This window comes from Gymnoscopelus microlampas (genome assembly GCF_963454915.1).
Source record: "Gymnoscopelus microlampas genome assembly, chromosome: 23".
Lineage (NCBI taxonomy): Eukaryota > Metazoa > Chordata > Actinopteri > Myctophiformes > Myctophidae > Gymnoscopelus > Gymnoscopelus microlampas.
Window position 1 is genome coordinate 5,974,608 of NC_139960.1, and position 24,138 is coordinate 5,998,745.

Below are 24,138 nucleotides of genomic sequence, written 5' to 3' on the forward strand. Positions count from 1 at the left end.
CTCCCTGCCAAGTCCAGCGTGTGGTGCATCTGGGACCCTATGGAGAACATACCGTCCTCCACCCATGCAGCCCTCTCCAAGATGGCGTCACTGTCGGGGTGGAAAGCTCGCATGTACGCTGTGGTGGAAAAAAGTACTCAAAGGTTTTTACTTAAGTAGAAGTATCAATACTGCAATGCAGAAGTACTCTGTTACAAGTGAAAGTCCGGAATTCAAAATGGACTTGAGTAAAAGTGCAAAAGTATTGGTATCAAAATGTACTTAAAGTACCAAAAGTAAAAGTATAAAATGTTTGAAAATAGCAGATCTACAAGCTCACAACGCGTCGCGATGCGACGATCGACGAAAATAACCTGCGTTCCAACAGATTCAATGTAGTCGTTATTAAGTCACAAGCTCTTGTTAATACCAACGTGATATAACTATGAGAGTGACGACGCTAGCGTTGACTCCCATTGTAAGAATGGAATGCGGAAGTTCTCTTTCTATCTCAATGAGGAAGTTCCAACGTTTGGAACTATACGGGAGGCAACTTCCTGCTTTGCGGTGAGATCAAAGCGTGAGGCAACTCTCTCTCTATATTGCTGGTTAATGCTTTTTTTTCATTGGTTCAATGTTTGTATAGAACCCACAGACACACTTAACCACTTTGACTTTGACTTTCAAAATATTTCAAGAAGAGCCAAAAAATAGCAGATCTACAATCTATGTGAGCTTGTAGAGCTGCTATTTTTGCTATTTCTGAAAACCAAATACTTTATTAAAATAAATGATAATGTGTTTTTAATATCTGATTCAATCGACTGGTTCGATGAGCTCTTGCAGCCCTACACTCCCGTATGTAGCCTACTGAACTCTCTGCATGATGTGTGTTTTGGTGCTGACGGATGGATGTATAGAATAGGCTGTGTTGTCCACACACTGATGTTTTCAGAGCACATACAGCAGGCTACGATCTAGTCACAACTGCAGAACACTATCAGTTTGAATTCTCACAGCAGTCCAACTGCTCCCAGATGTCTTTGATCTCATATTCAGTTTGTAGTGTCATTCATGCTCCATTGGTTTAATGCTGTGCCGTGTTACACGGTTTGATTTTACAAATATAACAAATTAACAAACTGCAAAAGTCCACAACTCTGAATAAACATGATGTCACCCAGGACAGGACGCTATGACCTATATGGCAAACAGTGACCACCATTATTTAGATCTATTTGACCTTGATGGAGTTTAGCTGGTTTATAGGCTGATTATGAGACAATGGGGCCCTATGCAAAGACTTGTAAAAGCCCTTTCTTATCCATTCTCTCGTTGGGTCATCTTCCAGCCAGTGAAATACTAGTGAAATTAAACCGTTTCTCGTTTTGCTGGGCGCCCCCTGGAACTCCCTGAAGGACCCCTGGGGGTCCCCGGACCCCACTTTGGGAACCACTGGTTTAGTGGCTATACCATGACGATGTGACTGAAATAAGACATCGACAGAGGGATGATTATGATTGGAATAGCCTTGTTAATTACTTGTTCAGTTAGCCTACAACCTTTTTCAAAGTTGTTATAGATAAATCAGGTAAATCAGGTCATTCAACACAGCAAATGAAAGAAAAAAAACTATCGAGAAAACAGCCGATCTACAAGCTCACAGCGTGCCACAGAGGTGATGCGCGGTAAGCATGTAGATTGCCTATTTTTCGTTGCATGATACCGCTCAAGTGGACGGACTGTCTACCTTAAACTGAGCTTATGCTAAATGAAAATAGCCCATCTATTATAGAGCGGCTGTTTTCTGCACGTAACACGTCTTACGAAGAACTATACTAAATCAGGCTTTAGTTTGACAAGAGTCGGGGGCCGACCGGGACTGTTAACCCATTAAGACCAGGAACGCATCTGTGTCACTTTAGATGTCTTTGGCTATTGAAAAATAGCAGATATACAAGCTCATAGCGCGGCACCGAGTGCCGCGCTATGAGCTTGTAGATCTGCTATTTTGGAAAAATCGTGAACATTTTATTTATTTATTTTTTTTTTTTCTCGAAAAACTGTTAGGATTTAGAAAATGTTTAGAATGGATGGAGAGAGGCTGGGATCGCAGTTGAAGCAAAGTTCACGTTTCAAAAGGTTTGAACAGTGTTCCCCCTCCTTCCCTGCACTTGTTTCTCTGCCTCTTCTTTTTTTTCCCCTGCACTTAGCGATTTGCTACTAGTACAGTAGCTGGCCCTGAACTGCTTTTCCAACGATCGGGTCAGGGGCTCTGAACTCCTACCACTTTGAACTTTATCTCTCAGCCCAAACCAGGGTCTTAAATACGACTATATATATGTGTGCCATTTTTTTCACAATGGGGGCCGAGGATAAAATTAGAGATGCTGATTGAGGGCTTTTGTGAGCCCACACCAATTATCCCCCCGGTTGGAAGTCAATAATAAAACGTTGATTTATTTGTATAGCCTGTACCGCTACCAGCTACCGGTCACCATTTTTCATTGGGTATTATGAAGTTGAAATTCCATGTATTTATTTGGTCAAATAAAGATTTCCACCTGAAGGCAGGTTTGTAAAAAACGGATACGGCATCATGTACGTAAGTCACTGCTCCGGGGTACCTCCAGGGGTCGAAAAAGGTCCATTTGGTTCCATTTGTACATTCTCAGAGTTAGATAAACAATGAGGATTTTACAGTGTAGATTGGGGGTCCAAGAGATTAAAATGGGGGTCCGGGATCTAAAGCATATCAAACCGGCCCTTGGAATAAAAAGAAGGTATAGATAATCACTGATGTGAATCTACTCTGGAAAGCTGTCTCCACAGCCCTGCCGTATAGTAGTGAAACCAAAATGAACAGATCGTTCATCATAACACAGTCCAGTATTGCGGTTTGTGTGCAGCCGTGTGGGCTGGTGGTCCGTTCGAACGGTGCTGGAAGTTAACCCATTAAGACCGGAACGCATGTCACTTTTTGATTTGAGCTAAAAAAGCATTATTTTATACTTTGGCTATTCAAAAATAGCAGATATACAAGCTCGTAGCGCGGCACCGAGTGCCGCGCTACGAGCTTGTAGATCTGCTATTTTTGAAAAATCGTGAAAATGCGTGCTAATCTTTGAATATATATTGTTTTAAAGCAAACATGTTTTACTCAAATCTTTGCTTCTGGGGGGTCCCTGGAACAATATATTTTGAGCTGGGGGTCGGCGGCCAAATACGTATTATTCTGGGGGTTCTTGACATGAAAAAGTTTTGAGCACCACTGATATAGAAACCCATGTTTTTTTTCATAATACTGATCGGCTTCAGGTCTTAATGGGTTAACCATAAAACACATCAGGACCAAGCTGGTTGCCAGGCCCACGGCCGGGCCAGGCATGCAAGCCCTGCTGCTGCTTCCACAAGAGAGAGCCTCATTGAGAGGCCGGGGGCCCCCACCACAAACAGCCCAGGGGCCCCACAAACAGCCTGTGTCACTTGTTAAAAGGCAAAGCGGAGTTCACTAGGAAAAAAGGGGAGGAAAAAAAAGAGAACACTCTGAAACAATGTGGCCATAATGTGCTCGCCCATGCAGCGCCGCAATCCAATTACAGCTCATTATCGATCCCCAAATTAGTGGCCAGGTGGACTGAAGGACCTGTAAACCCCCCCCACGCCGCCTCCCCACACTCCCCCCTCCTTCCTCTCTCCTCACTAGAGAAAGGCGGCGGGTGGGGGGTGAATAAAAAAAACACCTTTGATTGGCCCCAGGCCCTGTGCACTACTGGGGAATTAACCGAAAATATATAAAAAAAACGATATTTAGAACCAATAACTGACTTAATCTTGCTCATGTAGGTTAATGGAATAATTGAGACGCAGGTTTTTGTTCATATACTTTCTTTACATTTCTTATACATCAACAAATCTACACGAAAACATTCCAATAGTTTATCGACTAAATCGATTGGTCCGATCAACCCCTTGGCCCTGTATCGTACTGCGTTGTACAATGGTTGTGTACAAGAAAATAACCATTTATTAATCGTTATCGAGGCAAAGGTTTGAAATGGCGATAATGATTTGAAGTCATCTCGCCCGGAACCAGTGGTGGGAAAAGTGCTCAAATGTTTTACTTAAGTAAAAGTATCAATACTGCAATGTAGAAGAATTCTGTTACAAGTAAAATTCCGGAATTCAAAATTCACTTGAGTAAAAGTACAAAAGTATTGGTATCAAAATGTACTTAAAGTACCAAAAGTAAAAGTACTAACATGTTTGAAAATAGGCTAGGTATAAAATAGGGCTAAAGTGGTTAATTTATATCTGCAAAGTAACTAATAACTAAAGTTTTCAAATAATTGTAGTGGAGTAAAAGTACAATATTTGCCTCTGAGATGTAGTGGAGTAGAAGTAAAACTACAGAAATGTGGAAACACTCCAGTAAAAGTATACTTAAGTACAGTACTTGAGTAAATGTACTCAGTTACTTTACACCACAGTTGATTGGTGTGATTGTTAGTCAGGGGGAAACAGTGGTAGACCTTTAGGGGTTGATTTTTTGTTGTTTGTGTTTTATTGCTCAGCAGCCAAGCAGCTGGGTGCCCCCCCCCCCCCCCCCCGAAAACAATACTGCCATGAAGAGCAGTAAAACAATCCCTCTATGTATGCCCCCCCCCCCCCCCCCCCCCTCTCTCTCTCTCTCTCTCTCTCTCTCTCTTTCTCCCCCTACCCCTCAGCCTGACAGCTGATAACAGAAGCGAGGGGGGGGGGGGGGGGGGGGGGGGGCTCGAGTGTGGAGAGGAGAGGATGAGAGAAACAGACACAGAGACGTGTGTGTGTGTGTGTGTGTGTGTGTGTGTGTGTGTGTGTGTGTGTGTGTGTGTGTGTGTGTGTGTGTGTGTGTGTGTGTGTGTGTGTGTGTGTGTGTGTGCGTGTGCGCGTGTGCGTGTGTGTGTGTGACTCAGTCCAGATGACGACGTGCATAGGAGTTGAGAGAGAGAGAGCCGAGCACTTCTCTCAAAGTGACACATTGATGAAACATGGCAGCTTTATCGCACGCTACGTCTGTTTCCCCCGTTTCTACCCCGCGCTGGCCCCCGGACCTGTTCTCCATACCAACCAGAGGGAGGGAGGGGTGGGAGCGAGGGAGGATGGATGGGGAACAACTTGCTGCAGTGCAGGAGCGAGTCCAGACAACAGCAGACCCAGGCCCAGTGGTGGAAAAAGTACTCGGATGTTTTACTTAAGTAAAAGTATCGATACTGCGATGTAGAAGTACTCTAAGTACAAAAGTAAAAGTACGAAAGTATTGGTATCAAAAGGTACTTAAAGTACCAAAAGTGAAAGTACTAAAATGCTCTAAACGTGGCGCGAAGCCGAGAGCTTGTAGATTGGGGGAAAAAGAGCAGAAGTACAAAGCTAAAAGGTCTAGTATTGAGGGTTTAAGTGGTTAAATGTCTGAAAACACACATTAAAATGAATCCATCATATTAATAGAAAAGATCATGTGTAAACCAAACGGAACACATACATTTTTTACACAACACCGACGATGGTGCTGTCTATGAGGCTATCTATGAAATCTATGAAAAGGTTTGATATGCGACACAATTTTACACAACATGTATAATATGTATGTAGTACATCTCTCTCTCAAGCGAATGGGTCCTTGGCCAGAACAATATTTTGAATATGTTTCAGGCAGTACCACTTAGTAGTGGTATGTTAGCCTGGTATCCAGCCTGCTTCGCTACGTTCGGCAGACTTTTTTTTCTCTCTTCACTTCTCAGTCTGGAATGCACCCCATTGACTTGTTTTGCAGAACTACACTGGAACTACATATGTTACGTTAGGCAACGTCGTTGCTGATTGGATGTTGTTCAAACGAATGACGAATCACAACGATCACACTGTTTTTTTTGTCCCGCCCCGCACCACAGACCAATCAGAAGCCACGGCACGACTCGAAACGTTTGCCATGTCCCGCCTCCCTTGGAGATAGGAGGCATTCCAGACTGAGAAGCGAAGAGAGAAAAGAAAAGTCCACCGAAAGTAGCGAAGCAGGCTGGATACCAGGCTAGTGGTATGTGACCTTCTGGGTACAAAATAACATTCACCAAAGCAGCCCTCTACTACACTGTGTGTGTGTGTGTGTGTGTGTGTGTGTGTGTGTGTGTGTGTGTGTGTGTGTGTGTGTGTGTGTGTGTGTGTGTGTGTGTGTGTGTGTGTGTGTGTGTGTGTGTGCCGCGCACGTGTATAACTTATCGTACATGTATATGAAATTCAGTACAGTGCTCGTATACATTAGTACCTTGCACCTGACTTGTGCGTTGAGTAACGCGACTGACAAACACTCATTGCCATTGAATCAAGTACTTTACTTTAGTAAAATGTTGAGGTATTTGTTTTACTTTAGTGGAGTATTGCCAATTTTCAATACTTTAACCTCTACTCCACTACATCTCTGAGGAAAATATTGTACTTTTTACTCCACTACAATTATATGAAAACTTTAGTTACTAGTTACTTTACAGATATAAATTATCATATTATAAAACATACATTAACCACTTTATCACTTTATACATAGGCTATTTGAAAACAGCCGATCTACAAGCTCACAACGCGTCGCATCGCGACGTACTTTTACTTTTGGTACTTTAAGTATATTTTGATGCCAACACATTTTGTACTTTTTACTCAAATAACATTTTGAACACAGGCCTTTCACCTGTGTGACAGAGTATTTCTACACTGCGGTATTGCTACTTCTACTCAAGTCAAATACCTGAGTACTTCTTCCACCACTGCTATGGCAGACGATGCAATATCACCGCTCAGTAATCCGCACAGCAGCCTATATATATATATATATATATATACAGTATATACATTTAATTGATGAAATCACCTGCCACCAATGCGTATGTACAGTACGTGGCATTTTTCCGGAAGCGGCCGCTCATTGGTAATGAGAGTGAGAGCATACGGTATTCAGTGAGGACTTCATTAGCCTTCCTTTCCCTCATTTCTCTCAACAAGAGGCCGGGGCAATAATCACATTGTCTCTCTCTCTCTCATCTCCACTCTGTGGGCCCTGACGCTCCATTCATCACAGTTACCAGACCTGTTTCATTATGGCGCTGCTCCCGCGCTCCCCTCGGTCGGGAATACCGCCGGGTAAAGGTGGAAACCTTGTATGTCGACAGTGGCGTGCACAGACATTTTGAGGGGCAGGTGCTCAAGTAAATTATACTTTTTTTGTTTACTTGGTCTGCTCTTTTTTCCCTCTACACCTATACCTCTTTGCCAAAAATAGCCCACAATGCCTCGCGCTGCGAGGCGTTGTGGGCTTGTAGATCTGCTATTTTTGGCTAAAGTTCTCCTCAGAAAAGGGATGCTAGGTTTCGAGTGGTATTGGTAAAAAGAAAACTCATATCACATAAATATTTGGCGGACCCCCTGTAGTAACTCTGAGGACCCCCTAGGGGTCCCGGACCCCCTGTTGAAGACCCCTGCTGTAAACTGGAAAAAAAATAACTTTTTTTTTATTTTTTTCAAAAGGGCACTTCTGGTCAAGAGGGCAAAGGGCAGGTGCTCTAGCACCACCTAGAGTCTATCTGTGCACGTCCCTGTATGTCGAAAAGAATGACTAAAACGTAACCTTTTTCAGGAAATGGAGGGGGAAAAGAGAACCGGTGTTCCAGTGGCTCCAATTGTAGTTATTATTTAGTCAACGAGCTCTCGTTAATACGATACTTGTCATTGGTGAAATATTTATAAAACACAAGACACACTTCCCAGTGAGCCATAGATAGTCGGCTATTAGACCTCCGTCTAAAACCGGGTTATAACTGGTCTAACAGTGAACGTTTTTTAACGTCTATTCTTAGCCTAGACGTTGATTAGCTGTTTTTTAAGCGTCTATAATATAGACGTCTATATTATAGACGTCATTTCAACGGCTATAATAGAGACAGTTTATTTATAGATGCTTAAGCCTTTAAGACCTGAGGCCGATTCTAAAAATGTTTTCTAAATCCAAAAAGTGTTTTGAAAAAATATATAAAAAATATTTTTTCACGATTTTTCAAAAATAGCAGATCTACAAGCTCGTAGCGCGGCACTCGGTGCCGCGCTACGAGCTTGTAGATCTGCTATTTTTGAATAGCCAAAGAAATCTAAAGTGACACAGATGCGTTCCAGGTATCAATGGGTTAAAAACCATGCAGCTAATCAACGTCTAGGCTAAAAATAGACCAGTTATAACCCGGTTTTAGCCCTACCGCTAAGACGTATTGTAGACGTCTAGTGGGTTCACCACTTTCACATCCTCCACTTTGTTTTGGGCACGTCATTATGGGGCGAAACCCCTGCCCCCGCCCCCCGATACAAGGTAACGATACAAGGTTTCTGCCCGACAGCCAGCCACGACTGTCTCCTATGCCCCTGCGCGTGCCTCGCTCTGTATTCAGCACCATCTCCTCCATCAGCACGTGGTTGGATTAGGCCTTCACGCTCCGCACAGGCAGCCTGCACACTATTACAGTAATTGCGTGGAGGCCCCTCTGAGAGAGGAGAGCCTTGTTCCGAGGGCCTGCAGGGCTCCTATCCCTGCCTTATGACTTCTGCACTCTCTGACTCCTCTCTCTCTCTCTCTCTCTCTCTCTCTCTCTCTCTCTCTCTCTCTCTCTCTCTCTCTCTCTCTCTCTCTCTCTCTCTCTGTCTGTCCAAGCTGCCTCTTTCTCTGGCGTGTTGTGAGTGAGAGCTAGACCTATATATATACTGTATATATATATACTGTATATGTATACTGTATATATATATACTGTATATGTATACTGTATATATATCGGTTGGCTGATATATCTGCCATTATTACACAAATGCTTGTTCTGATTGGTCAATCGCTGAATTCAGCGGTGTGTTATCAGGAAATAATGACCGCTGAGCTCTATAATGACCGCTGAACGGACCACTGTCTAATCAAAGACTCAGAGGCACCTGCTCATGTCAATCTGTGCTGCTTGGTTTTATGCTGTAATCCAACATAACAGCCATGTAATCAAACAAAACATGTCAATAATGTTTTTGAAAACATTTGGAGTGAGAAATAGACGATACAATAACCGAAAAGTGATTCTATTTGATCCACTACACTTCCTTGTTTCCTTGTCGCGCCCTAACAACGGCAAGAATACCAAAACGCTCGCCCCAAAACACATTCGCCCCGGGGCAAATCCGGCGGTATATAGAATGGGGGGCGAGTGTGTTGTGGGGCGAGTCTTCCGGTTACCTTATGGAATAACTGTCATTTGTTTTCTCAGCCGACCGTGTCTGCCCAGCCCAACACTTATGAAATACTTTCATTTCCGTAAGCAAGGAAATACTTTGTTTTGTTATTACTTTTGTGTGAGTGTGTGTGTGTGTGTGTGTGTGTGTGTGTACACTGTAGTGTGTCCGTGTGTGTACTGTAGTGTGTGTGTGTGCGTACTGTAGATCTGTGCAAATCTTTGCATATTTATATTTTTCAAAGCGAACCATTTGTAACTCAAATCTTTGCTTCTGGGGGGTCCCTGGAACAAAATATTTTGCGATGGAAGGGGAGGTCCATCCATGGCCAGTGGCGTGCACAGACATTTTGAGGGCCAGGAGCTCAAGTAAATTATACTTTTTTTTGTTTACTTGGTCTGCTCTTTTTTTCCCTCTACACCTATACCTCTTTGCCAAAAATAGCCGATCTACAAGCCCCACAACGCCTCGCAGCGCGAGGCGTTGTGGGCTTGTAGATCGGCTATTTTTGGCTAAAGTTCTCCTCAGAAAAGGGATGCTAGGATTCGAGTGGTTATGGTAAAAGAAAAATCATATCACATAAAGAATTGGCGGACCCCCTGTAGTAACTCTGAGGACCCCCTAGGGTCCCCGGACCCCCTGTTGAAGACCCCTGCTGTAAACTGAAAAAAAAGGGCACTTCTGGTCAAGAGGGCAAAGGGCAGGTGCTCTAGCACCACCTAGAGTCTATCTGTGCACGTCCCTGCCTCCATGGCCCAAATACATGATTCTGTCAGCATACCTGGGAGTTCTGCAGCTCGACTGCTCTCCTGCTCAGGGGGTGTATCGGCACGGCCGCTCCTCCTCCTCCTCCGCTCGAGGCCACGCCCCCCGCCACTCTGCCGCCGGCCCCCGCCGTCTGGAGGTTGACGGGGGACGTCTGCAGCGGCTGCGGGCTGCGGCGGCGCCGCCTCCGAGCCCGCCTTCTGTCCGTTAACGATGTGTGCTGCGGTCACCATGGAAACGGGAGCCTTGGCCGGCGAGGCCGCCGAGGAGGGCACCACGGAGATGGCTATGCTGCTCTGGCCCACGCCGCTGCCGACGCCCGACGGAGCCTTGATGAGGGAGAGGGGCTTGTTGTTGTTGGGGCCCGGCCCACGGGACACGATCTGACTGCCAGCTTCTGTCAGAGAGAGAGAGGGGGGGGGGGGTTAGACTAATATACAGGCAGTGGTGTAAAGTAACTAAGTACATTTACTCAGAGAGGGGGGGGGGGGGGAGTTAGACTGATATACAAGGGTGCCGTGGTGGAAAAAAGTACTCACTGTAAACCAGTGGTGGAAAAAGTACTCAAATTCTTTACTTAAGTAAAAAGTACCAATACTGCAATGTAGAAATCCTCCGTTACAAGTAAAAGTCCAAAATTCAAAATTTACTTGAGTGAAAGTACAAAAGTATTGGCATCAAATTGTACTTAGAGTAAAGTACCAAAAGTAAAAGTAATACAACGCGTTGTGAGGGTTGTGAGCGTTGTGAGCTTGTAGATCGGCTATTTTCAAATAGCCTAGGTATACAATAGGGCTAAAGTGGTTAATGTATGTTTTATAACATGAACTGTTACTGAAAAGTAAATAGTAACTAAAATGTTCAAATAATTGGTACAATATTTATATAAGTATTTATATAAGTACAATATTTGCCTCTGAGATGTGGTGGAGTAGAAGTAAAAGTATTGGAAATTGGAAATACTCAAGTAAAAACAAATACCACAAAATTGTACTTAAGTACAGTACTTGAGTAAGTGTACTTGGTTACTTTCCACCAAACAGAGAAGGGCAAAGACAGACAGAAGAAGTGGGATCCAGATCTGTATGTAGAGAGAGAGGGAAAGGAGGGGGAAGAGCAACAACAACAAAGCTTGGCAGCAGCCCAGTTCAGTAGTTGAAAAGTGGGCTATGTCCACTGTGTGTGTGTGTGTGTGTGTGTGTGTGTGTGTGTGTGTGTGTGTGTGTGTGTGTGTGTGTGTGTGTGTGTGTGTGTGTGTGTGTGTGTGTGTGTGTGTGTGTGTGTGTGTGTGTGTGTGTGTGTGTGTGTACGCGCCAGACACTTGTTCTGCAGTGTTGCCAGATTTTGCCAGAGAACTAAGCAACTATAGTTCTATGAAAAGAAGCCCAAAAGAAGCGACTATAGGACACACATGAGTGCATTAATTCCATATATCCATTTGAAAAAAGGCGATTTACAAGCTCACAACCCATTTTTATGTGAACCATGTGGAATATTTTTTGAAACATTTTAAGTAACAACACAAATCTTGTGGCCACAAAATATGTTTTTTTCCAGATGGGGGTTGGTGGACAAATACAAATTAATTTGGGGGTCCTTGACATGAAAATGTTTGAGAACCACTGGTTTAAACAACATCTAGGAAGCAAGGCCAATAAAGTAAGCCCAAATTCGCTTATAATAAGCAGACGTGGTTTTGATTGATTGATTGAATATTTTATCAGGCAAAAAATGTAAACAGCACAATTACATTTATAATACTTTGTCTAAAAGGTCCGTCCAAAAAAGTCCTTGCGGTCTTGTTTCCATTGGGGTCCTTGGTATTCAATACATAGACATATATAGACATATCTAATAGCAACCAAACAGTTCAAATATCAACACAAAAATGGCAACACTGTTCTTCTGCCCTCTCTCTCTCTCTCTCTCTCTCTCTCTCTCTCTCTCTCTCTCTCTCTCGTCTCTCTCTCTGCCCCCCCCACTCTTACAAAAAAAAATCTCTCTCACACACAAAAAAGGTCTTCTCTCAAAGAAGAGATAAGTACATCTTGCGTCCCCCCGTCTCCCCCTCAACTGAAAGAGTAGGCACTCTAAATATTTTATATTCCATAGCGCTGCCCCTTCCTTCTTTCTGTTTTTTTTTTCTCCATTATTTCTTTCTTTTATCTATTTTTCTATGAAGTATATGGGGTGGAGATGGGTTTGAGAAGGGTGCAAGCAGGCGGGGGGGGGGGGGGGGGGGGTTAGTGACATAGTGGGGTGGGTGATGGGGTGATAGGCGACGCATTGTGAGCTTATAGATTGGCTATACAGACAACAGGTTATTTCACTTAAAAGCATTCCGAGACAGTTTGTCGTGTGTGTGTGTGTGTGTGTGTGTGTGTGTGTGTGTGTGTGTGTGTGTGTGTGTGTGTGTGTGTGTGTGTGTGTGTGTGTGTGTGTGCGCGTGTGCGAGTGAGTCAGACTCTCTGTATACATGAGAGAGAGTATACTATACATAGCCTTCTGTGTGCGTTTTTCCTGACACAAGACTTGAAGGGGAGAAAAACAACATTTCCTATTTCCTCTACACTCCCTTTGAAAAATTATCGCAGCAAACCGATGACGTTTGCAGTTACTTCTAATTCACTTTTTTTTTTTGTTATTTCTTTCCTCCCCTGACGACAATCTGTGCAGAGCGGAGGTGCATTAAAAACAGAAAGAAAGAAAGAAAGAAAGCCCTGCCTGTCTTCCTTCCATCTATTAGGCTATAGTATCCCCTGTGGCTTTTAGCAAAACTGTTGTTGTCGGGCAGTGGTGGAAAAAGTACTTAATATTTTTTTACTTACTGTAAGTAAAAGTATCAATACTGCAATATAGAAATACTCTGTTACAGGTAAAAAAGTCCGGATTTAAAATTTACTTGAGTGAAAGTACAAAAGTATTGCCATCAAAATGGACTTAAAGTACCAAAAGTAAAAGTACTAATTAAACAGAATGTCCCATTTCAAGTTTTCAAATGTCAAAAAAATCTTTTGAAAATAGCAGATCTACAAGCTCACAAGGCGTCGCGATGCGACGCCTTGTGAGCTTGTAGATCTGCTATTTCAAAAAGTTAAATATGGTGAATGTATGTTTTGTAATAATAATCAAAATCTACAAAGTAACTAGTATCCAAAGTTTTCAAATGATTGTAGTGGAGTAAAAAGTACAATATTTGCCTCTGAGATGTAGTGGAGTAGAAGTAAAAGTACCGAATATTGGAAATGCTCCAGTAAAGTAAAAAAAAAAACAGTACTTGAGTACATTTACTTTACACCACTAGATTGTCGGGCGGGCGGGCGGGGGGGGGGGGGGGGGGCTCAATCTTGGGGCCGGGTCACAAGTGCAGAGGAGGACTGGAGGGGGGGGCCAACAGGGATTCATTTAAAAAAACGGGGGGGGGGGGGCCTTGCTGCTGCCTGAAAGGCCGAATTCCTAATCAGGTAGAGACCGAGACCACCCCCACTTTATCTGCCAAAGCCCTGGCCTCTGTTTTACAGAAGGGGGGGGGTGGGGGTTTGAGAGGGAGGGGGGATTTATGGAGACCAACAGACGGAATTGGAGAGTCTGCTAGAAAGCCTCGTACGGCAAATAACCGACTTACAAGCCCACCACACGGTTGTAGGTCCGGCTATTTGAAGTACGAATCTGGCTAACGAGAGACAAGACAGATGTGGGGTCGTGTGTGTGTGTGTGTGTGTGTGTGTGTGTGTGTGTGTGTGTGTGTGTGTGTGTGTGTGTGTGTGTGTGTGTGTGTGTGTGTGTGTGTGTGTGTGTGTGTGTGTGTGTGTGTGTGTGTGTGTGTGTGTGTGTGTGGCGGAGGAGGAGGGGTACAGCCAGGGGTTTTGGGTACTGAGGAAAAGGGAGGGATAGAAGGGGGTTTCCGTGGAAACTAAATTCTTGGCTTTTGTGTCCAAATCCATTCTAATCAGCATGTCGAACAAGATGGGGAAACGTTTCAGAGTCACACCGGGGTGCTACCGCTTTCATTCTCTCTCCATCTCTCTGTCTCTGCCCACTATACTACCATATCTCTCTCTCTCTCTCTCTCTCTCTCTCTCTCTCTCTCTCTAGTGTATGTGTGTGGCTCTATAACTGTCTCCACAGAAATAACACGAGTTACAGAAATAGCCGCGGCGTCAGCTCTGTAAACATTGATACACAAAGCTAAATCAGTTTACGCCCGTTCACTGCTTCATCATGTCACAGTGGCAGATGAAGCTATCTTTGTGCTATCTCTTGTGCAGTGGGCAGTGGTGGAAAAAGTACTCAGGTGTTTTACTTAAATACAAAGTACAAAAGTATTGGCATCAAAATGTACTTAAAGTACCAAAAGTAAAAGTACTAAAATATTTGAAAATAGCAGATCTACAAGCTCACAGCGCGTCGCATCGCGACGCGCTGTGAGCTTGTAGATCGGCTATTTTCAAATAGCCTATGTATAAAATCGGGTTGAAGTGGTTGATGTATGTTTTATAATGTAATGATTTATATCTGAAAAGTAACTAGTAACTAAAGTTTTCAAATAATTGTAGTGGAGTAAAAGTACAATATTTGCCTCTGAGATGTAGTGGAGTAGAAGTAAAAGTACAGAAAATTGGAAATACTCAAGTAAAGTACAAATACCTCAAAACTGTACTTAAGTAAATGTACTTACACCACTGGCAGTGGGCAAGATGAAACAAGAACATGCTACAAACTCATTAAAAACAAAAAAGTCTAAAAGGGGCAGTTATAGCCTACAAGATGGCCCAGGTTTGATTTGTAGTGAAATGACTGCCGACTGCCTCAGAAGTACATTAACCCAGATTCAGAGTCGGGCTTTGATTAAAGTCAAGTGAGAAATGCATGGTAGCCGAAGTCTATCAAACCCCGGATAAATGGGTTTCCAATCATCCAGTCGTAACCTTAAGAGCAGGGGTCTTCAACAGGGGGTCCTCAGAGTTACTACAGGGGTCCGCCAAATCTTTGTGTGATATGATTTTTTTTTACCTCAACCACTTGAACCCTAGCATCCCTTTTCTGAGGAGAACTCAGAAAATAGCCAATCTACAAGCCAAAATAGCCAAAAATAGCCAATCTACAAGCTCACAATTGTTGTGAGCTTGTAGATCGGCTATTTTTGGCAAAGAGGTATAGGTGTAGAGGAAAAAAGAGCAGACCAAGTAAAAAAAAAAGAAGTTTAATCTAAGACACAATTGTATACAATACAGAGGGGGTCCCTGCTTCATCTCTCTCTCAGCTAGGGGGTCCTTGGCCTGAAAACGTTGAAGACCCCTGCTTAAGAGTATACCAATGTAACCAAATGGACCTTTGATCCCCGGTTCCCCCGTGTGTGTTATAGTGTCGAAGTGTCCTTGAGCAAGTCACCGAGTCACCTTGCATGCGGTCGCCTCTGTGTGTCAACGGGTGAATGTAATGCACATTGTAATTGACACATTTACATTTGTATTAAAACGCAACATAAAAGTAACATTGAGGAATGTTGCTATGTGTCGCTGAGCTGGCAGACCAACATAACAACACAAAAGAAAAGCCATAACAAAGGCACAGCCTATGAAGTCCAGCCACTCTCCAGAGTCCCTGCTGTTTCCCCCCGACTAAGGGAACTTCATTCACTTGTTATTTATTAATTCGCCCCCCCCCCCCCAGCGATGAGGGCGGTGGTGGTGGTGGTGGGCCCGCCATTGTTTCAGGGGATCAATGTAATCCGCGGGGCCGCCACAGCAGCACCACCATACATCTGGCCCTCCAGGGGCCACCATTTGTTCAACCCAGAGGCACCTCTGATTGTCTCAAAGGTCATTCATTTGAAGCGTCTCACCGACCGAGGGAGGAGAGACTCTATAGCCCTCCTAGAGAGAGAGAGAGAGAGAGAGAGAGGCTATAGGGTAGATAGGGTGTAAAGTAACTAAGTACATGTACTCAAGTACTGTACTTGTGTTCACATTTGAGGCGGTTTTACTCTACTGGAGTATTTCCAATTTTGAATACTTTTACTTCTACTCCACTACATCTCAGAGGCACATGTTGTACTTTTAACTCCACTTCAATTATATGAAAACTTTAGTTACTAAGGCTTACAGGGTTACAAAACATACTAACCACTTCAGCCCTATATATATATATTGGCCATTTTGAAAATAGCAGATCTACAAGCTCACAATGCGATGCGTGTTAATAAATGTGTTAATAAAGCGCCACAATCATCTTAACGCCTTTATCCATATTTTATACTTTGGGCTATTCAAAAAATAGCAGATCTACAAGCTCATGGCGCGGCACCGAGTGCCGCGCCATGAGCTTGTAGATCTGCTATTTTTTGAAAAATCGTGAAAATGTGTGCAAATCTTATTTGAATACATATATTTTTTAAAGCGAACATTTGTAACTCAAATCTTTGCTTCTGTGGGGGGGTCCCTGGAACAAAATATTTTGAGATGGGGGGTCCGCGGCCAAATACATTTCATTTTGGGGGTCCTTGACATGAAAAAGACACGAGAACCACTGGTCTAAGACTCTCCAAGATCGGTATCAAACCCCCCCAAGAAATATGCCATCTGTTAGGGCTCTACAGCTAGGGGGGGGGGGGGGATGGCAAGAGAGAGAAAGAGAGAGCTGACAAAAAATGCCAGTGGAGAAGTTTGTGGCAGTCTCTCTCTCTCTCTCTCTCTCGCTCTCTCGCTCTCTCTCTCTCTCTCTCTCTCTCTCTCTCTCTCTCTCTCTCTCTCTCTCTCTCTCTCTCTCTCTGCTGTGACAGGTGGGTAAACAACTCGTCTTCCTGCGGTACACTAGCGGGTTGAAGCAAAGCGTAGAGAGCGAGACGTGCGTCGCACAGCCTGCCTTTGAGGCGGGCAGGGTGGGATGCCAGCAGAGAGACAGGACTGAAGCACATCCACTGTTTCAAACGCTCGCTCTCTACCGTCGCTCTGCCTTTTTTCTTTTTGCACACGTGTGCGTCCAGTGGTGGAAAGAAACTCAGTAAATTTACTCAAGTACTGTACTTAAGTAAAAAAAAGAAATTACTTTACTTGAGTATTTCCAATTTCAGTACTTTTACTTCTACTCCACTACATCTCAGAGGCAAATGTTGTACTTTTACTCCACTACAATTATTTGAAAACTTTAGTTACTAGTCACTTTGTAGATTTTGATTATTATTACAACACATACACTACCCACTTCAGCCCTATATACATTTTGGCCATTTGAAAATAGCCGATCTACAAGCTCACAATGCGACGCATTGTGAGCTTGTAGATCGGCTATTTTCAAAAGATTTGTATACATTTTATACATTCGAAAAGTTGCGAAACGGGACATTCTGTATTAACAATTTGATACCAATACTTTTGCACGTTTACTCAAGTAAATTTTGTGTTCCGGACTTTAACTTGTAACAGAGTACTTCTACATTGCAGTATTGATACATTTACTTAAGTAAAACATTTGAGTACTTTTTCCACCACCGGCTCTCTTGCCCGTGAGCCGCGGGGGAGTGGAGTGAGTGACCGGTTCAGCGGTGCCGACCGATATACAGCGCCGTAACGGTGCCCCCCCCCCCCCCCCTTGCCCATGGGCTTTCAATTAACCTGTGCCTTCACCCAGCAAGCCACACCGGTGGTCCGTTGGAGTAAGAGGAGCAGAGACGCGGAGAATATTTCCCAATATTCTGCTGCTCCTGAACTCCTCACCGTGATTCCCTCCTGTACCGTACTGTGGGCGTAGTGCCAGTGGTTCTCAAACTTTTTACATGTGAAGGACCCCCAAAATGATACATATTTGGCTGCGGACCCCCCTCCCTCCCCCCCATCCACCCATCTCATATTTCGTGACTGTGACCTCCAGAAGTAAAGATTTGAGTTAAACATGTTCGCTTTAAAAAATATATATATATATATTCAAAGATTTGCACACATTTTCACTGTTTTTCATAAATAGCAGATCTACAAGCTCATAGCGCGGCACTCGGTGCCGCGCTATGAGCTTGTATATCTGCTATTTATGAATAGCCAAAGTATAACATTTGGTTAAAGTGGTTAAAATGATTGTGACGCTAATTTAGTAACTGATTGTAACTAATTTAGCTGAGGACCCCCTGTTACCCCCCTCCAAGGACCCCTGGGGGTTCCCGAACCCCACTTTGAGAACCAATGGGCTAGTCTAGTGGATGGAGGTGTCAGTGGTAGGGCATGCCATATCCTGGAGATTTTGGATTGCCACTTTAGGACGGCCATTTTATTATGCAAATTTTGGAATACTTAAGGCCGAAACTAGCAGATCTAGTAGTAAGTATAAATGCAGGCATAATTCACAACCCCTACAACCCCCTAAACCTAATCTCTACATGTCTAATCCTAACCTTAAATCCAACCCCACACACACACACACACACACACGCACACACGCACACACACATGCACACACACACACGCACGCACGCACGCACCAATCTCTCGCCGTGCTTAAGTGTGATATGACACTGGTTAAGCCATTACCGGTCCATTTCATTTAAGCTACATTTGTAGCTACATCACTGCATGCAGCCCCCCCAGAAATGACCAATAAATTGTCGCAAACACTCTCAAGGGTCACATCGTTGTTGACCGATACATAAAGCCCCCCACCCACACCCCACACCCCACACACGACCTCCATCCGGAAGAATAATAAACACCCATATTATTTTGTCAAGAGAGAACTTTGAAGTCATTACGCCTGCACTCCGTTATAAAAAGGAGAGACAAAGCAACATGCCACGATTACTAACAGCCGTTTGAGACACTTTGCTTGTTGTGTTTGTGGTTGTTTTTCAGCTTAGCACCCTCTGCACTTTAACGGGCTCCTTTCAGGGTCTGCGGATCCATACCGAAGGCCCTGTAATGGCACGATATGTGCAATTAACTCTTCTGTTAGGAGACACTTCTCTGATCTGGAGGTGAGAGGGACGGCATGGGTTTGGCAGCCGGCCAAACGCGCGCGCGCACACACACACACACACACACACACACACACACACACACACAGACACACACACACGTTTGCATTACTATACTGGTGAGGACATCAGCGTCTTAAGACGGCGTTTTCGTGAATGCCATTTTTAGCCCTAAAGGTAAAGCCAAAAATAGACGACCTAGGTATGTTCGGAGCGTGACTCACGCACGCAATGAAGTATATATCTGACATAACTCCAAACCTAACCCCAACCTGATATATTTTCCTTTCTGTAATCCTAACCCAATACTGTCTAACCATAAAACAACCATTGCTCTTGTGAGGACCAGGACAAGTGTCTGTTTCTTCAATTCTACTATATACCCTCTCAAGTCTACAGTACAAGTACACACACAGAAATACAGAAGTGGACACATGTAGTGGTGGAAAAAGTACTCACATTTTGTACTTAACCCCATTGATACCTGGAAAGCATCTGTGTCACTTTAGATGTCTTTGGCTATTCAAAAATAGCAGATATACAAGCTCAGAGCGCGGCACCGAGTGCCGCGCTATGAGCTTGTAGATCTGCTATTTTTTGAAAAATCGTGAGAAAATGTGTTTTTGATTTTTTTTTCCCAAAAACTGTTTTTTTTAAGAATTGCCTCAGGTCTTAAAGGGTTAAGTAAAAGTATCAATCCGCAATGTAGAAATACTACTCTCTTACAGAACACAGATAGAAAGAAGAGTATAGGGTAAAAAAAAAAAGAAATCTAAATGCAAATGTGCATATGCGTATGGCAGTACATGAGAATAATTATAACAACACAATAGGGGTCGTGACCATTAGTCTATATAAGCGGTAGTGGTGGTAACGTGCGGTACACATGAGCTCACTCCCTCTGTCGTACTTCGTTCTCTTATTACGGCCCATTAGGAGACAACAGTTAAGATGATCTGTCGTATAGCGCCGGACACTCTATAATTCCGCCGTTCCGTCGCTCACTTAACCCATTAAGACCGGGAAAGCATCTGTGTCACTTTATAGATTTCTTTGGCTATTAAGAAATAGCAGATCTACAAGCTCGAGCTTGTAGATCTGCAAAAAAAAAAAAAATTGTTTTTTTTTTTGGCAAATCTTTGAATGTATAGATTATTTTAAAGCAAACATTTACTTCATGGGGGTCCCTGGAACTAAATATTTTGAGATGGGGGTCCGCAGCCAAGTACATATAATTTTGGGGGTCCTTTGGGGGTCCTTGACATGGAAAAGATTGAGCACCACTGATATTAATCACAGCAACATACGTTTTTAGAGGATTTAGAAGACATTTGTAGAATCCCCCAGAAGCCAAGATTTGAGTTAAAAATGTTCGCTTTAAAAAATATACAGTAATAATGTATCAAAGATTTGCAGAAATCTTCACGAAAAAAAAGAAAAAATAGCAGATCTACAAGCTCGTAGCGCGGCACTCGGTGCCGCGCTACGAGCTTGTAGATCTGCTATTTATTTTTTTTAATAGCCAAAGAAATCTATAAACCGACACGGATTGTTTCCCCGCTCTAAACGGGTTAATACAGAGCTTGACCTTTCGGCACTTTCTCATTGTTACCGCGGCGATCGAGTCAATATGCTCCGTGGTGGCTGGCCACGTCTCCACCACGAAGGTGATGAGAGCGAAGGTGATGAGAGCAAAGAAATGTCTCTGTGACTCTGGGGGTTATCTATGGACGTTTCTCTCCGCCATGTTATGATCATTCTTGCTTTAGCCAGTTGGTTTTGGGCTGGCCTTTAGATAAATCCCCCCCCCATGTACCTTAACCTACTTATAAGCCCCCATGGAGACTTGAATTCATGGATATTTTTTTTGTTTTTGTCGCATTCCTAAGCCAAAAATTTGATGGCCAGCGGACCGGTAGGCAGCGGTTCCGGTAGGAGACACAAACTCTCACTCTTACCGGAACCGCTGCCGATTATCAAATTATTGGCTTAGGAATGCGACAAAAACGAAACAAATATCCATGAATTCAAGTCTCTGTGGGGTGACTAAGTCGTTTTGGGGTGAACTATCCCTTTAAGCGGTTACTCGGATACGTCCTTATTTAAAGCCTTGATACAAAAAACTGCATTTTGAAAGGAGAAAGAAGAGCCATTTCCCCTCACAGGTAATCTAATACAAGCGCCAGACTGAGTCAGTACGGATGTCAGTCGGTAACGTAGCTTCAACTGCTTCCACATGACTGTAAGTTAGTGGAAATACACCCGAAACACATCTCATGTAAAAAAGAAAAACGGTACATCTGAAACACCGTGAAGTAAGTTCTCTTGCCAAAATGGAGAGAGGGAGAGAGAGAGAGAGAGAGAGAGAGAGAGAGAGAGATGCAGCTATGTACTGACAGGCAGGCCGAAAGTACTGAAAATTGGAAACACTCCGGAAAAGTAAAAGTACTTAAGTACAGTACATGTACTTAGTTACTTTAAACCACTGCCGACCCTCCGGAGGGTCTGGATGGAGAGGCTCCTTCTCCAAAGCCTCTCGGCCCGGGGGTCCCGAACTGGAAGAGTTCAAGTTCAACTGTGATTGCTAATTACTATATAAGGCTTAGAGAGAGAGAGAGAGAGAGAGAGAGAGAGAGAGAGAGGACTGTTAGTTGCGGAAGCCCTGAAGTGGTGTACAGTTAGATAATCACACAGGAAGCGGCGCTCGAATATGCAAAAGTAAAACCAAATTAACCACATGGACCCCTAGAGTCCCTATTCTGGAGTGAACATTCGTCGAATACAGCCGATCTACATGGATCTTTGATATATCTTCATATATCTATCTACAAAGATATGTGGCATAGAGGGAAGAGAGGGCAAACGGGCAAAGCACATAGAGCCCCCCTGGGGGACCCCCGGTCAACTACGTACATTAGGTTTAACCCATTAAGACTGGGTCATTTTAAGATCTCTTCGGCTATTCAAAAATAGCAGATCTACAAGCTCATATTTGAATATGTACGTATATTGTTTAAAGGGAACATTTGTAACTCAAATCTTTGCTTCATGCGGGTCCCTGGAATTGAATATTTTCAGATGGGGGTCCGCAGCCAAATACATATCATTTTGGGGGGTCCTTAACATGAAAAAGTTTGAGAACCACTTGCATTATAGCAACACACGTTTTAAAGTAAACTGTTAGGATTTAGAAGACATTTGTAGACTCCTCAGAAGCAACGATTTAAGTTACAAATGTTTGCTTTAAAAATATAGATGTTGAAAGATTTGCAAAAAAGCAAAAGCTTGAACGAGCTTGTAGATCTGCTATTTTCGAATCGCCCAAAGACATCTAAAAATGACACAGATTCTTTCCCGGTCTAGTGGGTTAGTGGGTTATAAGTGAACAGCAACAATGACTTGTACCTTTGCTGTGAATACACAGTGAAATCCATAGAGTTGGATTTGCCGGTGTGTGATTCCCTTTTCTCCCCACTGTCAGGGTGGTGGGTGACAACAGCTCTCCTGGCTGCTCTGTGACAATGAGGGGGGGGGGGGGGGGGGGCATATGTGCTCAGCCTGCTCGGCTATATTGTATCTATATTGCATAATATGTTGCATGTCTTCAGTGGTGTAAAGTACTGTACTTTACTTCACTGAGATATTTCCAATTTTCAGTACTTTTACTTCTACTCCACCACGTCTCAGAGGCAATATTGTACTTTTTACTCCACTACAATTATTTGAAAACTTTAGTTACTTTGCAGATATGAATGATTACATTATAAAACATACATTAACCACTTTAGCTCTATTTTATACCTAGGCTATTTTCAAACATTTTAGTACTTTTACTTTTGGTTCTTTAAGTACATTTTGATAACCAATACTTTTGTACTTTAACTCAAGTCATCTTTTTATTCACGACTTTCACTTGTAACAGAGTACTTCTACATCGCAGTATTGATAATTATACTTAAGTAAAACATTTCAGTATTTTTTTTCCACCAGTGCATGTCGTGTGTTGGAGTCGAGCACTCACCCTCCTAGCGGGCCCGCGCTCAGGGTGTGAAGCTACATCCAATACGGCCGCGTCTACCGAAGCACAATACTGAATATCCTGTTCCTGACAACCTGCCCGCTATGCTATACTTGTCCCCCCCTCCCCTGTGCTAAGGCAGAGAAATACCAATTCCTGTACAGAAATATAATGCCAACAATACGGGTGATGTAGAAGTGGAACGCAGTGGCTCTAAGAGAGCCAATTACCGCCACGCACAGCGTTCACACCGATATGCAATCTGAGACGTGCCAAGCCGCCATATCTGGAAGCCCGGTCCCGCAAACGTCATACATGTGACATTGGCGCAGGAACGGGGAAATCAATGTTTTTTTACCTTCAGCAAACAAAACATGAATGAATGAATGAATTATTTGTATTTAGGGTGTCATGCCACCTCGTGGCCCATCCCTCATGAGATTGTACGACACCTTTTCAGGTAGTTTTTTTCAATTTTTTTGTATAGGCTACACTGGTTACCGGTATTGCTGATCATAATACAACCAATACAGATCCGAACGAAACATAACACAAAGAACATAATCCCCTACTGGCTGTACAACGCTTTTTTTTCCTCAAGTCCAAGCTTTCTCCAAGTAGTTTGCCAGTTTACTTTAAATACATCTATTTTCAAATAAACAATGAATACGTTGTGAGTCATTGATTGTCCAACATATCAGCATAGTTAATATTCTTAAAAACTACTTTCTCGGACCCCGTACAATGAAATGGACACTACAAAAGGAAATGATACTCATTTTCTATCCCCCCCCCCCCGCCCCCCAGTGTTGCCAGATTCTGTGAGAGAAACAAGCAACCAGGTGTAGGAAAAACAGCCCGAAAGAAGCAACTATGGGCCACATGAGCACTTTAACATATACATCAGCTATTTGAAAATAGCAGATCTACAAGCTCACAACGCGTCGCGTCGATGTGAGCTCGTAGAACGGCTATTTTCAAATCAAATCTTGCGGGGACATTAAAATAAGCACGCCCCCACCCCCCCCCACCCCCCCCCCCCCCCCCCCCCCCACCCCTCCATCTTTTCACTGAGGGCTGATGGGAAGTGACAGGAAGCAGTCAGAGTCCCCCCCCACTCCCGTAAATGAAACGC

The 24,138-nt window shown here is 43.5% G+C and overlaps 2 protein-coding genes across 2 annotated transcripts in view; both read right to left on the reverse strand.

Moving 5' to 3' along the window:
- kiaa0930 overlaps positions 1-24,138 on the reverse strand; it is a 504,210-nt gene that overhangs the window by 153,767 nt on the left and 326,305 nt on the right. The gene's annotated exons all lie outside the window — the stretch shown is intronic.
- phf21b (PHD finger protein 21B) overlaps positions 1-24,138 on the reverse strand; it is a gene marked incomplete at both ends in the record, with an annotated part of 163,756 nt that overhangs the window by 47,360 nt on the left and 92,258 nt on the right. Inside the window, 3 exon segments of the mRNA XM_084050150.1 lie at positions 5,033-5,139; positions 10,043-10,388; positions 10,391-10,423. Coding sequence (XP_083906276.1) covers positions 5,033-5,139; positions 10,043-10,388; positions 10,391-10,423 — 486 coding nt within the window.